The sequence below is a fragment of the Vicia villosa genome, unplaced genomic scaffold (assembly GCF_029867415.1).
Source record: "Vicia villosa cultivar HV-30 ecotype Madison, WI unplaced genomic scaffold, Vvil1.0 ctg.001583F_1_1, whole genome shotgun sequence".
Classification (NCBI taxonomy): Eukaryota; Viridiplantae; Streptophyta; class Magnoliopsida; order Fabales; family Fabaceae; genus Vicia; species Vicia villosa.
This window is the reverse complement of record NW_026705665.1, coordinates 382,725-400,108: the sequence shown is the minus strand read 5'-3', so window position 1 is coordinate 400,108 and position 17,384 is coordinate 382,725. Positions and strand designations below refer to the sequence as shown.

Below are 17,384 nucleotides of genomic sequence, written 5' to 3'. Positions count from 1 at the left end.
TATATATATATATATATATATATATATATATATATATATATATATATATATATATATATATATATATATATATATCCGAAGACACCCTTAAAAAAACTTCACAATTGCATCTTCGGATTTAATTTAGTGTAAAATTAATATTGGTGCGTTTGAAGATATATCTCTAAAATTATGGGGCATTTCTTTTCAATTTTCTACGGGCCTTAGAGAAGATATAAGGGTGCAAAGAGAAATTTCGGAAACAAAATCACTACTGCATTTATAACCCATGCCTTTTCAATTCGGTCAAGTTAGCACATTAAGTCTTATACATATGCATGTGCTCAATTCATTATACATATGCATGACAGCGGCCCCACCGTCTTCAAGCTTCACCCAATCCATGTATTGAGCATCTGCAATTTGAGGTACTTGAGGCAATATGCGCTCAAACTCCTTGATATAATCCTCAACATCTCTTCTTTGTTTCAACGATTATAGTTGTTTGAACACGTCACCCTCTATTATATCTCCATACTTGTTCGGCAACGCCTCTTTGAAAATCTCCCATGCAATATCTACTTCACTTTCCCATTAAGCTTTGAACAAATGAATTGTTGACCCCTCCATACACAGTTATGCTAAATTTACCTTTAGTCCGAGACTCGTGTCTTGTACCCTTGAGTAAGCCTCAGCTCAAGTAATCTAGAAGACATGATCATCTTCAGTGAACATGGGAAACTCCTCCTTCTTGATAGAATTTTCACACTTGGACCCACTTTTTTGATCCAATGACCTTGCATCTCTATCATTATTGCATGTGGCCAGAAAAACTATATTGTGAGACTTTGAAATGTTCTATAAGCATGTTTGATGATATATGTGTTATTGTACTAGAGTTGAACATGGGGTATTGAAGATTTTGCCTGGTGAAGTGATCATGACAATGGATAACCATGTTAGAACAGTTTATAGAGTTTTGCAAAAGACAATGGATAACCATGTTACCATTGAGTTTTCATCGAATTTTTGAAATCAGAAAGCCAAAAAATGTTTCGAGATTTCAAAAATTAGAAAGCTGAAAAATCAACTAGAAAGTCGACAATAAATACTAAGATTGCGGGGCCATTTGGACAATGGGGATCAGAGGTTTTCATGTGGATTTTAAACATCTAGTTGCGGTAGAAATCTAATAGCACGAGTTTGGTAGTAGTTTGGGTCAAATAAATTTTGTCATTTTGACTCGCTGATTTAATCATTAATACTAGAATATTATGAATATTTTTTATTAACTTAGATTTATGCTAAAATATTTAAAAATACTCTAAATATTCAAAATTAATATATAAAATATTATAAACAAGCTATGAATAATTAAATATCCAGCAGCTCAACAAACAAACCTGAAAATAGTCTACAAACAATAAAAAAGTGAAATAGTAAACAAAATAAAGGCCACCAACCATGAATTTTTTTACCTTGATTTCCAATAGATTTACCAATAACTACTTTCAGCTCATGCTCAAGTCTTATAAACAGTCTTCTTTCTTTACCAACCTGTAAAGAGAACAGTTAATGTTCAAAGCAATTGAAATTCAGCTAATTATAAAAAGGTGATTGCTAGAAGAAAGAGGATTGCACTTGATCAATATTGTTTAATAGTGATTCAACATGGTAGAGAGAAGCAGTGTGGTTGATGGAAAAATAGGCATTACAATGTTTCCATGTCAAGGTGGAGTTCGTTGATGTATGCCTAAGTACCTTAAGGGACTAAGAGAAAGAAAATATGTTTTGAGATTTTAAAATTCGGAAAGTAAAAGAAAGCAACCAGAAAGTCAACAAAACACACTAAATTTGGCCATTTCGGCTCGCTGATTCATTCATTAATTTTAGAATTTTATGAATATTTTTTATATTAATTTAAATATACTCTAAAATATTTAGAAATACTCTAAATATTCTAAATTAACATTAAAATATAAAAATAAGCTATGAATAATTGAAAATCCAGCAGCCAAACAAACATGAAAATAGTCTTAAAAAAAAGTGAAATAGTAAACAAAATAAAGGCAACCACCATGAATTTTTTTTTTTTTTACCTTGATATCCAATAGATTTACAAACAACTACTTTAAGCTCATGCTCAAGTATTGTGAACAATCTTTTTCCTTCACCAATCTGCAAAGAGAATAAAGTAATGTTCAAAACAATTGAAATTCAGCAGCAGAGGACTAAATATTTCAAGGTTCAATCTTTGTTTTATCACCATGTCATATACATACTTCCAAGAATAACAAAGTAAAGAAATTTGTTTTACATAAAAACTATTTAATGTTGGAAAAATGTCTTAGTGGAAAGAACTTTCAATATTATGTTTGATAATTAAGAAAAATAAGATGAGTCTTAAACGAAATTAACCATAAATGTGTTTTTTTTTACCTATGATTTTCAACAGATTTACAAATAACTAATTTCAGCTCATGCGCACTCTTGTGAACAATCTTCTTAATTCCTTTCACCCATCTGCAAAAATGAAGAAGAAAATTTTCAAAGCAATTGAAATTCTATACAACATTCCTTATCTTCTTTGCACTTCTTTTTAAAAATAATTATGTAAAGAAATTTGGTTAACATAAAGAATAAACAATTTAATGTTTGAAAAATGTCTCACTAGAAAGAACTTCTAATATTTATTTTACCTTGTTTTTCAACAGATCGAGATAACAATATTCCTCTTCCTTGAAACTATAGTGAGAAGCATCAAGAGAATAATTGTAATATTTGAGAAAGTATACAATGAGTGATTCATTTAAAACAACAATAATTGTTCTCACTTCTCAATTTCAAAGTTATAATCAAATCATTGTATTAGCTTCTGTCGTTTAGCTTCAATAATTATTCTCAATTTCAAAGTGTATAGAAAACCAACGGGGTCTACAATAGACTTTATTTCAATTCCATTAACTTTGTTGGAGACCTTTATATAATTGAAATCAATAGTCCTATTACAATTCCACTAACTTTATTTGATAAACACTTTGGTAGGTACCAAATAGTTTTGTTGAATAGTTTGGTATATACTTTATTTCATTTCCATTAACTTTGTCGGAGACCTTTATATAATTGAAATCAATTCCACTAACTTTGTTGGAGACCTTTATTAATTAATCGGTAACGACCAAATGCATTCAATAGTTCGATTTCATTAAAAGAAAAAACTAAAAAATGGAATATTTTATGAAAAATACTAACATGTCTCCAGTTTTTCTAATATAGAAACTTTAGTTTTGGAGTAAATATTTTTGAAACATACTTAAAATGAAATGTTTATTCAATTCCATCTTCAAAACTATTTATATTTATATTAAACAAATTAAAATTTGAGTGAAGACCTATTTTAATTAATTTTTAATGTTCAAATAGTAGCTAGCCACATGACGTCCACCTTGCTATTCTTAACCTTTTTATCCCCGAAGAAACAATCGTTAAATTTTAAATGTTAATTAAATCTAATAATTAATATTAATAATTCTCATTTCTCACAAATCTATTATATATATATATATATATATATATATATATATATATATATATATATATATATATTCTCATTCCTCATCCACCATATGGCCCTAACAGTTGTCAACTATTGCACCCCAAAATTTGCTCTCTTTATTTGAGCTATAAGTTATGGATGACGTTTATTTCATCATTCTAAAATCAAGAAAAATAATCAATAGTTACTATTTTTCAACGGAGAATTCAATGAGACAAGTTTTGTTATTGCTTATCATATCAAGTGTTCTCTTCAAGTATTGTGCATCTCGAAAAATATGGGGTTTGCATCTCGTCATAATTGTGTTTGTTAATTGAGGTCATTGGATATCTTTCACTAGATTCCTTAAGATAGTGTTTCGGTAAAGAACACCAAATGAAGAGGGATTTTGTCAAATGAATTGAATTGTAAGAGACGCAAAGATGATGTTATGATCAAGTTTGATACTTATATCCTGCAATGTAAGTTTGATGGAAGAGTTGAATTGGTACTGTAACACCCTATATCTACTAGATTTTATTTAATTAGGATTATTTGATATTTGGTATTGTTTGTATGTTTTATTTAATAATTGATTGAGTGATAATTATTTAATTGTGTGGTAATATGTGATTTAGCTAATTAATAAATAGTAGAATCATATTAGAATTAGCTATTGGGCTTAGTTGATTTAGTTATGAGAATAGTGGATGGGTTAGGCCCAATGACATAATGAGAGTTAGAAGAGAATTTTATGACTTAACCTAAATTAGAGAGAAAGATAGAAAGATAGAAAGAAGAGAAAAGAGGCAAGAGAAAAACAAAGAGGAGATTGGTAGATTTCATCAAGAGGGTGGATTAAGAGTTAGAGGTATGAGTTAGAATCCAAATTCTTGTAGAATCTATGATTGGGTAATGTATGTGTTTGTGTGAATCTCTTCAATCTTTGCAATTCCATGAAAATGTATGAACCCTAATTTCTATGCTATTTTCTTTGAATTTACATGATTAAACATGATTTTGATGATATATGTTGTTCAATAATAATGACTACTGGTTGTATTTGATGTTTATTGATGTTTGGAAGTGATTTGGAATGATGGGTGTGTGATTTTGCAGTTCTGTATTCGCTGTTATTTTTCTGCATAATCGCATGCTGTTTGTTTTTCAAAAATAAAGAAGGCTCGCTAAGCGGACATTGCTGAATGGAACTTTTCCAAACTTTGTAATGATGTATCTTTTGATCTGTAACTCTTTTTTAGGTGTTGTTTAAGGCATATTGAAGCTTAAATAATTGTCTATATGATAGAGTAGGATTGGTTGGGAATTGTTTAATTTAATTATGATGTTAATTAAGAATAACATGTAATTATATGTGTATGTTATGGATGAATTGTGTGTAATATGATAACCGTGAATTGTATGATTGATTGCTAAATGCTAATTGGTGTTTGAGATTGGATTGAATGTCATGTTGTGTAATGTTGTGCAAAGTTGTAAAGATGTGATTATGTAGTTTAAGATATAGAGGGATCGTCTTAAATGCACGAGTCTTGTTTTGTTGCACACGTACACAAGCATGAGTCTTTGAAAGTGGCAATGTTGGGTAATCTCGTGAAGGTTATTTACTTGTCCCAAATCTAGCGCCGAACGAGATTCGAAAGCTTAACGTGGAATGCGGCTTTTGAGGTGGTTATCTAGTCTATAGAGGGAGGACAATCGGCATGATCGGAAATGATAACGAATGGGAACCACATGCATATTGCATATAGTCACACTTGAGTCGCACGTGTCGGTGTGAATTGTGTTTTGTGTGATTTTGCAATATGATTGGTGTGAATTAATTATGTGATAAGTGATGCATAATATGTATTTTTGTGTGATAATTGTATACTTGATGGCATTACATTAGTGGATTACAATTGTTGAATTGGTAATTGGATATAATTACTTGAATGATGAACTTGGTTGTTTAATGGTGAAACATGTTAACTTTGATGTATGATTATAGAAGCATGTTTTTATGAAGAGTGATGAATAGTAAAATGTATGATGTTTTATGTTGCATTTTCCATTATTATATTTTCTATGATAATTTGAATTCTAACCCTTTTGTTTGAATGTTTCCCTTTGTTGGTAACGTGCAGGTTCCGACGAGTAGTTGCTTGTTTGTGGCTTAGCGGAAGAGCTCCGAGTTTTGTTATTTGATTAGGTAGTGAGTCATATGCTCTGGTCATGTAACACTTGGAGGGATTTCGTTGACTTATGCTTATGTTTGGATATTGCTATTTCCTATGTTTGTTGGATAATCGAATGTATTTGTTTGAGATCATAGATATGTTGTTTCAAAGGCCTTGTAGCCTAGATTTGTGGATTTCAAATTAGCACGTTTGGATATTAATATTAATTTCAATTTGGTAGATAAATATAGTATGGGATATATTCATTGAATTTATGTGATATCAATTCAATTGTTTTCCGCAAGCGTTTATGCATAATGTATGAAAGTATGAGATTTACGTTGTGTTACAATATGATCTTTGCATATTATAAATGTTAAATGCGTGTTATTTTAGGATTTTCATTTTATGGAAATTAACATGTGGCGCCCTTTTTTCTTATGCATGATTACTCTGTGAGATTTTATGTTATTTTTGAGGTTAGAAAATGGGTGTTACAGGTACGGATTCATATCATGGATTCAAATGGTTCGAATTATCCAATGGATTAATTTTGTTTAAATCATGCAAGTTCGAAAGATCTATTCATTTGATGGCAAGTAACAAGATTATGAGTTTTGTTCAATTGAATCATTGGAAGGCTTAACTCAAGTTCAAATATCGTTCATAAGTTTTAAGTTCTATTCGAAGTTTCAAAATCCAAATTTCATACATTTCAATCCAAACTATCATTTTATGTTCAATAGCATCCATCATCAAAACAAAAATTCAAGTTACATAATACTCAAAAATCAAGGTCCAAAAGTTCAAAATGCAAATATTTCAAACCAAGAACAATAACCCTGCATACAAAACCAGCTCATCGTTAATACTTCAACAAAAAAAACTTACAGCTCCCACAAAAAACTGCCCTTGCATTCAAGATGAACCGAGCTGCTTCAAACGTTCATCACCACTTGGAACTCGCATCCTAACGTTATGGAGTTGCACTTCAATGTTCAATACAAGCCTACCACAATATAATCGAAACTCAGTATAACAGAAAAAGGAATGGAGACGGGGGGAGAACCACCACGACATAACTGAAAAACGTAACAAACTTCAAGAGGCTTTGGGGGGGGAGAACCGTAACAAACTTTCAACAGAAAACTTCACCTCTTCTCTTCACTTCTTGTTGACGATCATTCATAACCAATCTGAATCCTCTCCACGCTTGAATCTTCTCCCTCAACGATTCAATCATCAGGCATTCATCACCTTCACCATACTTGATTAAAAAAAGCTCCTCACGATTCAATCTTCATCCTCAATCCCGCCATTCTCCATTTTCTGAAAATGGAAAGAAAAAAACGAAAATCATCATCAAAGAATGTCTAACAGAAAAGCAGCGACAAAAAAGGATAACCGATTCATCACCTTTGGCATCTCAATAGAGTAATCATCAATTACCGAATCCATCACGTTCATCAGTTATGAGAGACGGAGAGAGTTTCATCTAAAAAGCTGATGCACCACACTTTGTAAACCCTAATCCCTTTTGATTCAATTTCTTTTCATTAACTTTGATGTTAGCATGGTTAACTGATATTAACGTGAATGACTGGAACTTAATCTGGATAATTAAATAAGATTAATAAATTAAATGAAGATTAGGCATAAAATCTGATGCAATTGGACTCAATCTCCATAGGCCTAGACCAAAATTACTGCCATTGTCCACCCTCTGTTGCCCACTGCACCTCTTTTGATGTTGATCAAACAACAACAAACATCACATAGGGCCTGCCTTAATGGGTCCTGCACCCAAACTTCTATCCTACACACTGGATTTCTCCATGGACCCCCTGTCTCTCATAAAATTCATGTTAGATTTAGGATTTTTCACATAGTTTGTTTCTATCATTTTATGTAATAAAAAGTTAATAAAATCATCTTATTTTTTTTATAGAATTTATGTGATAATAGACATAGGATTCTTAATACTTTTGTTAGTTTTTACATGATAAATAGAGAATAAAAAACATGTAATATTTTTCTTGTTAAAATTTAAATAATTTATTACTTAGTTTTGTTCTAACTTTTAGATGAAAATGTCATAAAAAAACAATTTGTTCTTGTTAGATTTCGTTTTAGGATTTAGTTAGAACTTAATTTCTAATATTTTCTATGACGGGTGCATGTTTCCTTGTTATTACTGATTTGGTTGTTGAGATGTGCGAGGTACTTAGAGAGAGCCTTCGATTGCGATTCGACTTGCTTCGTGCTCCACTTTAATTGTAGGACACAAATTCACTTCGGGTGCGATTGACTTGTGCCGTGTTCCACTTTATTTGTTGTACACGAACTTATGCCCAAGGCGATTCATCTGATCCCTCATTCATTGAGATGTATATTATTGTATTGTCTGGATTGTATTGCTTGCATGTTATTTGTGTGGTTATGCTCTATGCGTATCACATGTCATTCGTGATATATTTTCACGGCGATGCTTGTTGGCCTTGCTTGATACTCGCTTACGTGAAGTATTCCGGACTTCTTTGCTTTCGCTTGCTAACTCATTGCAGATTTTCTATTCGTTCGGTATTTTCTCTTGTCCCTTTTACTTTTTTGTGCACCATATAATGTCATGAGAAGTAGGGAGGCATGCAGCATCATCCTTTAACATGAGAAGTAGGACTTAGGCATGCATTGCATCTGAAAATCCATTGAGGCGTGTGCCAGAGGTTCGGTTTTTGTTGGTGTGTTTATGTTTGTGCTTGTAGGAAGTCCTAACAAAGGCCATTGAAAGTCCTCAAGAAGGAAAGCGAAAACGGTTAGCAATCAACCCCCTCACGTGGAGTACCAAAGACATGAGGGGTGTTAATATCTCCCCCTCACGTAACAGACCCCCTTACCCTTTCTCTGAGACTTGTGCTATTTTTTGGTTTTCTTCGATATTTTCTATTTCTTACATAAGGTGGTTTTTTTAAAATAAATAATAATTCATATAACCTCAAAATGGATATACCAATTAGAGTCAAAATAAGGTTCACCATTACCTCAAAATACATTTAACAGTCATAGTGTTCCAAAAGTGAAAATTACACGTAACAGATGAGCTATTAACAGTGCTAAACCACCTCCAAGAGTTTAACAAGATCACAGAATAACAGTAATCGAATATGAACGTTTTATCGTTAAAGATAATATCGTTCCTAATCACCCAAAAATTCCACGTCACCGCCAGCTAAATCAAACCTACTGTTAATATATCATCTAGATTCTTATAGTGGTTAATATGACAAGTTGGCGCATGGTAGACAAATGAAGTTGCTTTTTTAAGAATTTGGGATCAAAGATTAAAAAGTTGAAGGATTTATTGCGACATCGAAGTTGAAGGAGAAGTTTCACTGGGAGTCTACAAATAATTTCGGCTACAAGGTCAATTTAATATTTTTTAGTGGTATTACGATTTTGATATTTTTCACAGTTAACAATAATTTAATAAAACCTAGGTTCAACTAAATTAACTTAAGTTATTATATCTCTACATATAAACAATAATCTAATATCAATATGATTGGAAATATAATTAGAAACTATATTATCATCATGCTATATACCATGAATATATATTTTAACCACACAATAATAGTAAACAATTTAAAACTCAACATATATAAGATTAACTAAACAAATTTTTTTCGATTTATACATATTTTCTATAAAATTTTAGTTATTTTAATACACCAATTTTATTTTATTTAATTTTTATATTTTCTACAACCTACAATGAATGCTGTAGTACCGAGGAAATAAAATGTCTTTTTATTTTTTAGAGTATAAAAAATTTAAAATAATATCCTTTATTTAATTTTAATATTTCCAAAAACCTTTGTAATTGTCTTTTTTCAATATATATATATATATATATATATATATATATATATATATATATATATATATATATATATATATATATATATATATATATATATATATATCACCATGCTCCATACGTTGAACACATATTTCTACCGAATAATAATAGTAAACTCTTTAAATCTCAACATATATAAGATTATCTAAACAAACTTTTTCCTTTTTAATATATTTTTTTAAAATTTTTAATTAAAATTTTTTTTCTTCATAAATATTATTTTATTTATTTTTATATTTTTCTACCACTTACAATAAATATTGTAAAAGAAATGTTGTATTCAGGATATAAATAATTATTTATTATTTTTAGAGTATAAAGAAATTAAATAATATCTTTTACTAAATTTTAATATTTCCAAAAACAATGTTAAGACAACATTTAAACACTTTTAGGACATCAAAACCATAAAGGAGAAGTGTTTCTGGGTAATAAATTTAAAATCTTACATCTTTAAGTCGAAGAGAGTGATATTTCCTGTAGCTATAATTATAATTTTTATGTCTTATATTATTATATTCTTGTTTTTTTATTTTTTTTTAATTTTACCAAATCAAAGTTGTCAAATATAATTGTTTGGGGTACTATAATTTTATTAAATGTAAAAAAAATGGTTGAAAGTTAAAACAAATAGAGGAATATTGGAAAGTGAAAGTGAAATGGAATCTAAGAAGCTGGAAAATTGTGAGTAAATTAGAAAAATTAACGGTTTGTTTGGGAGCATTGCTACATAATATTGTGAGAGACACACTATTTATCCAAATTTTAAGGTGATAGGTGAGTGGGTTGTCCCACTTATAAATTTTTAAGTCACCATATTCTTATCCAATGTGGGATTCTAATCCACACTTATTATTATTCTAACAATTAAAGGGAGTATAAGTGATACTCCACCCCGAAATAAACGGAAAGCCCCTATATCCTAAAACATGAGAGGTAGGATATTTTAAATATGAATATTACAACCGTTTACAAGTTTAGGAGGCTAACCACTTCCAAGAAATAAAAGCAACCTCCGTCATACACTCATCAAAGCTAATCGACCCTTCATTCAAAATAATAGCATTACGCTTCAACCAAATGCACCAAACCATTGTCTAACCACATGACCGCAACAATTGACCTCTTAGCTAAACTCTTCACCTTAACGCAAAAAGCAAAGAACCCTTAAAACTCCACCATGGTTAGCTCCTCTTGAAAACCAATCCACTCGTAAACTTTCTTCAAAATACTCGTCATAATATTACAACGCCCCAAAAAATGCGGAAGTGATTCCTCCTCTGATAAATAAAACACACAAGATAAATCTCTACTAACCGCCAAAATTCTCCTCTTGTGCAATTGGCCCTTAGTCGGAATCACTACAAGAAAATACTCAAATTGCGACACTTAGGTTGCGACTGTTGAAACTCAAGTGTCGCAATATATGCTTTTAAGACAGTTGATACGACTGTTTTCGGCAATTGTCGTAACATTTTGTTCAAAAACCTCATGCACCAAACAAAATTTTATAAATATTTTTTATATAAAGAAGGCATTAGAAAAACAACCCCCTTTTACATTATTACAAAACTAAAGAACAAATGTAAGGAAAAATCTTTTAAAAATCATACAAATCCAATTGTTCCAGACATCCAATCGCTAATCCTCTTTCAACTTCAAAAGTTTAAACTCTCAGGTACAACAAAATATTAGGATTTTTTTTTGAGATAAATCAAACTCAAATATATAAACCCTACACTGAAACGAAAGCAAGACGATGGTTTATCCTATAGAAGGAAAAAGGAAAAACGAGATATCTCTTGTGAAACGAATACAAGATTCACCACTTCACGGCTTCCTTCAAACAAAAATTGGTATTAAACTTCCTTCTATTTTGTGCTATTGTCTTTGGTATTAAACCTATAATTAACTGCTAATAAATAGAAGAAAAGAGTTTAGATACCACTATAACTAGTAGATTCTAAATCTTTGGGTCTATTACTTGGATGTTTGAGTGGTGTTTCATTAGAAAATAAGTGATATAAGAACTCTAGATAGATGATTGTCATGATTATATGCAAACCTGAAAGTTATCCATATACAGGATTCTTAGAGTTTGAAGAAATTAAATCTTGCTGCAGTGGACCAGCAACTTCAGTCTGACAGTGATGTTGGTTAACTAAACCCAGATCTTATTGCTACCACCTCCACCAATCTTGTTTTGTACAGATTGTTCCATTAGATCTACTAAAATCATGAAACTATACTCTTACTTTGTGTAACGTAGCCTTAAATAACAGTTTATAAAGAAAATTCCTAAGCAACACCCAACTAACATTTTTGCCACATTATCGCCACATTGATAGTATTCACTTTGAATCCTTAAATGTAATTTTATCATCAATTAAATTCTCTATATCAATTTGATGCTTCTGATCTTATGGATTTATTGACTTCATTTTTTATGAACAATTCAATGGATCAACTATAAATTACAATGTGTTTTGTTTTTGTGATAGTAAAGGTTGTGTGTTATTTTCTTGGTCTTTTTCCAGTTGCTTTTAAGGATGAAGGTGGCATCATAGATATAGATTCATGTGTGAAGCAAGGTGAAGTAAGAGGTTGGATGACTATTTTGTTCTCCGCCACAACATGGATTCAATGTTTCTGGAACTTGGCTTATTACTTTTAGGATAATTGCTTCTGTTAGATTCTATTAACTTTTAGTACTTTTAATGTGTAAGAATCATTAAACATATTTATAAGAAAATATAAATTAAATATGAGTTTTTAATATATTGATGATGTCTCATTTAGCATTTTATAGTTACGATAGATAATATATATATATATATATATATACATATATTTAAATTTAGTATATTTACTGGAGGTTATAATACCGTAATATGGTTTAAAATAAAATCTAAAATAAATAACGACAGTTGAAACCGTTGCAGTAAGCAATGAAATCAAAATATATAATAAAATTCACGACAATTTAAAACTGTCACAAATAATAACGGCAGTTGGTATGGCGGTTTCTCCAATCGTTGCAATACAGTATGGTAACACACGTTTCTAAAATAGAACCTCAACCGTCGCGTCTTGCAATTTATGGCGGTTCAAACCGTCGTAACTTGCCAAAATTTACCATCGTAAAATGCCAATTTTCTTGTAGTGAATCCTATTCAGGATTGATCCCCATCCGAACAAATACAATTTTGACAGAACTTTAACCTCCCAAAGATGATTGAATGGCGATTACGACATCTCCATTGACGGAACTTTAACCTCTATAGTTGAACTATCAAGTTTAAATAATCTTATATTAGACATTGGTCCGCCCGTTGAGTGTAGTGCAGATGTTAGTTTTTTTTTCATTTATATGATATCTAATATCATTAAATTTAGTATATTTACTGGATGTTATAAACCACAGTAATATGGTTTAAAATAAAATCTAAAATAGTTGAAACCGTTGCAGTATGCAATGAAATCAAAATACATAATAAAATTCACGACAATTTAAAACTATCGCAAATAATAACGGGAGTTGGTATGGCGGTTTTTCCAACCGTCGCAATACAGTCTGGCGACGCATGTTTCTACAATAGAACCTCAACCGTCGCACCTTATAATTTGTGGCGGTTCAAACAGCCGTAACATGCCAAAATTAACCGTCGTAAAATGCCAATTTTCTTATAGTGAATCCTATTAAGGATTGATCTCCATCCGAACAAATACAATTTTGACAGAACTTTAACCCACCAAAGATGATTGAATGGCAATTACGACATCTCTATTGACGGAACTTTAACCTCTATAGTTGAACTATCAAGTTTAAATAATCTAATATTAGACATTGGTCCGCCCGTTGAGTGTAGTGCAGATGTTAGTTTTTTTTCATTCATTTATATGATATCTAATATCATTAAATTTAGTATATTTACTGGAGGTTATAAACCACCGTAATATGGTTTAAAATAAAATCTAAAATAAATAACGACAGTTGAAACCATCGCAGTATGCAATAAAATCAAAATATATAATAAAATTCACGACAATTTAAAACTGTCGCAAATAATAACGGCAGTTGGTATGGCGGTTTTTCCAACCGTCGCAATACTGTCTTGCGACGCACGTTTCTACAATAGAACCTCAACCGTCGCGCCATGCAATTTGTGGCGGTTTAAACCGCCGTAACTTGCGAAAATTAACCGTCGTAAAATGGCAATTTTCTTGTAGTGAATCCTATTGAGGATTGATCTCCATCCGAACAAATACAATTTGAACAGAACTTTAACCTTCCAAAGATGATCGAATGGCGATTACGACATCTCTGATGACGGAACTTTAACCTCTATAGTTGAACTATCAAGTTTAAATAATTTTATATTAGACATTGGTCCGCCCGTTGAGTGTAGTGCAGATGTTATTTTTTTTCATTTATATGATATCTAATATCATTTGATGATAGTGAAAGGGCCAAAAAATCTTGAGGCAAGCTTCTGAGAGGGCCGTTTTTGGACTGTGAGTTGCCGATAAGGTTCTAACTTAAGCATAACCCGATCTCCGATTTGAAAGGTAAAATCTCTCCTCTTTGTGTTAGCCTGTTTCTCCATTTGGATTCTAATTTTTTGTAGATTTTCGTTTAGGGTCTTGAAAATCTTTTGTTTTTGTTGCAGTAACAGTTGTTAGGCTAGGGGAAATAGAATACGTTGAAGTATTGCAAAGGGGGGTGTGGAATGGTGTGGAGATAATAGTGGTTGGGGTAGTAGTCATGGGAGATAAGGAGAGATGGTGAGTAATACCTGAAGAGCTGGCTGTAGATTGAATAGGAGTATTCTGCTACTGTTAGTCCCTTTGAAGAACAATTTTCTTGAGGATGGTCATAATGGATTCATGCCTATAATCTTCAAGCTGCTTCTCTTTATCAAATGTGTTATGAATTTCTCCCACATGATGTTCTAGATCTGCTGCAGATTGGTTGAATCTTTCATCCATTTGGATATGGGTTTCTTGCATAGTGTTGTCCAAATGGAAATGAGCCGTTTGGACCGCTTCTTCAACAATATCCTTAGTGGATCGGTTGGTAGGTTTAGGGGGAGTCATGAGTGCAATAAATTGAAAGCACCAATGTTAGACTAAGCTAGGTTAAATTTTAGAGCTAAGTTGCATCAAAAGAAATAGACATTAAAACAAACTTGAACTTTCTTATCTCCTTACCAATTATGAATTACAATATAAATAGCTAGGATTATACCTACTAAATGGGCCATGGACCAAGATACAAATAGAAAGTTAAATAAGAAACTGCTAACAGCACCCCCTAATAATAAAAATCTTTAAGAAGAACTGATTTTTTTCTCTCATAGGCCTGTCCACCTTGTTATCAAGTACTCGTGGTTTTTATGTTTCTCTTGACGATCTCTATTCAGGTATGGGGTGAGTTATTTGTTTTTTTTAACTTTCTTTCTGGTTTTATATTTGTGTTGGCTTGTTTTGTTGGTAGTCTTTGTAGGATCTTGTTTCTGCTTCCTCTTTGTTTTAGTATGCTTTCAGTTTTGGTACATCTTGTATAGAAGAATACTTTTTTTTTAATAAGCAACTACTTTCATAAAGATGGGAGTACTAGGGGTACTCCAACCCTTACAAAGGAGAAAAAACAAACCATCAGAACACAATATTTAGCTCAAATGCATACCAATGGGTTTTTGAACCAATCATAGAAGCTACATTTAATCCTCTCCTTGCTTTCTATTGCCAACCACCACCATGAGCATTTCATGATTGAGAAGTATAATTCCTCTACGTCCAATTTATCATTGCTGAAGATGATGCTATTTCTCTTGTTCCATATGCTCCAACATGTTGTTAGCCAAATTGTGGCCACTCTGTTCCTAGTCATATTGCCTTCATAAGCTTCCACGCAACATAGCAAATGGTTGGGGCAGTCCTGAGCATTTTGTCCATCCAAGTCCAGCCATGTAAATATCTTTTGCCACAGTAATCGTAATTGAGGGCACCTAATAAATACATGGGCTGCATCTTCCTCGTACAATTCACAGAAAACACACAGCATCTCCTCCTCGTTTTGGATTATTCCTCTTGTTGCAAGCTGCACCTTAGTTGGCAATCTATCCCTTAAGAGTCTCCACCCAAATATACTCAGTTTGGACGGAACTTTTGCAGACCAAATTAAATCCATGGCTTGAGGACAATAGCTATTCATCTCTATCACATTAAGATCCTGCATGATAAATCTATAGCCAGATTGCACAGTATAATAGTTCGAGGGGTCAAAAGGCCACACAAACCTATCATCAGCAGAATCATTAGGGTATGTACCTTCCAATACAATGCACAGCTCCTCAAAATCCTTTGCCACAGCCTCACTCAGAACTTCATTATACCGAGTTAGCTTCCACTTCCATCCCTCCACCCCCCACTGCCCCATGTTGAAAATACAATCCAGGCTAGATCACACTCCTCGAAAAAAGACGGGAATTGCACTGATAGCCTTCCATTGCCCAACCAACTATTCCTCCATAATAGAATTTCCTTTCCATCCCCTAGCTTTGCTTTTATGTTCATAATGACACTATTCGGATTCTCGCACAAACTTAAAATGTCCTTCCACCATAATGATTCTTTACTATTATATTCTAATTCTCCTACTTTCCACAACCTCTTCCTCATATTTCCATACCTTGCCCGCATTAATCCGTTCCAAATAGCATCCTCCTCCATCACAAACCTCCATATCTAGGTGTGGTGTCGTTTTTTTTTGCCTCCCCGTTTCACTTGGGAGGACGGCACGCTAGACCCTTCACGCGAAATTTGGAAGGAGAATGCGCCCGTGGTGGGAGGAATTTTGTTTCAGTTCTTCCTACGATATCACACGAACTTTCTTATTTTTCCTACGAGTAGGAAAGAGAAAAAAAGATCTCAACTAAACCCTAAGAGTTTGCTAAGTGTGGGGATTTCACCTAGACTAGAATTCTGGAGTCCGGGGGGTCGGTTATACATAGGGAAGTGTTTAAGCACCCTACATATCTGTAGTACTCTACAGGAACCTTCTCTGTGTCATTGTGATTGTGTTTATTGCTAATGATTGGGAAAGTTTCTCCTTTGTGTTTTGGAGAAGGAATTGAATTGAATAAAAGAAAGACAGACTGACAGACTGACTATTTTTTGGTATTTTATTAGCTCGCTGAGATTCCTTGTGAACCTCATGCCTACATATCCCTAATGGAAGTCAGAGCTTAATGTAGTTCGGAGAACTAATTGATTATTAATTATTTTTGGGTGCCTTGCTTGAAGCTCAAGGTTGAAGCTTGAATTAAATCTCTATTTACAGTAAAGAGACATGAAATCATCTTTACAGAGAGGTATTTGTACTATTCTACCACAAACATTTAAAAGAGTGACAAAATAACTGAATTCATTTCATTCAAGAGGGGGACCTTACTTGTGTATGTGCAAGTATACCAGTCAAATGCCTCTTAAATGAAAGAAAGATGCTCGTCCAAATTAGGGAAAGTTACCACATGTCTGGGTTTTACTGCCAGCTCATGCCTTTCAAAAATCCTAAATGGGAGACTTGATTAAAATTGAAATTGAAATGGAAATGTTTGTTTGTTTGAATGTGGTAGAGTAGTAAAAATATCTCTCTATAGAGATAAGCTATGTCTATCTACTGTATAAAAGATTTGACTTTAGCTGGCTTGTATGAGGCCCAAGCTTGAGGCTTTTTGATTGATTTATTAATTATTATTGACTCTGG

General features: G+C 32.3%; 2 protein-coding genes across 6 annotated transcripts in view; both read right to left on the bottom strand.

The window, feature by feature from the left end:
- The window catches only part of LOC131635882 (uncharacterized), a 34,649-nt gene extending 31,718 nt beyond the window's left edge, over nucleotides 1–2,931 (bottom strand). For 4 of the 5 annotated variants that reach the window (XM_058906517.1, XM_058906519.1, XM_058906514.1 and 1 more), the window contains exons 1-4: nucleotides 2,679–2,931; nucleotides 2,419–2,502; nucleotides 2,079–2,157; nucleotides 1,458–1,536 (exon numbers count right to left, since the gene is read on the bottom strand). The gene's annotated coding sequence lies outside the window, so the exon portion shown is untranslated. Of the gene's footprint in view, nucleotides 1–1,457; nucleotides 1,537–1,620; nucleotides 2,020–2,078; nucleotides 2,158–2,418; nucleotides 2,503–2,678 lie in introns of those variants that run through there. The other variant, XM_058906515.1, reaches the window with a different exon arrangement.
- A 12,359-nt stretch (nucleotides 2,932–15,290) lies between these two features.
- On the bottom strand, nucleotides 15,291–16,055 carry LOC131635875 (uncharacterized). Its single transcript, XM_058906508.1, has one exon. The coding sequence runs from the start codon at nucleotides 16,053–16,055 to the stop codon at nucleotides 15,291–15,293; it is 765 nt and encodes a 254-aa protein (XP_058762491.1).
- Between the last annotated feature and the right edge of the window lie 1,329 nt (nucleotides 16,056–17,384).

Bases quoted from the DNA above. Each gene is read 5' to 3' on its own strand.
- LOC131635875 (XM_058906508.1), bottom strand. From the start codon at position 16,055: ATGGGGCAGTGGGGGGTGGAGGGATGGAAGTGGAAGCTAACTCGGTAT.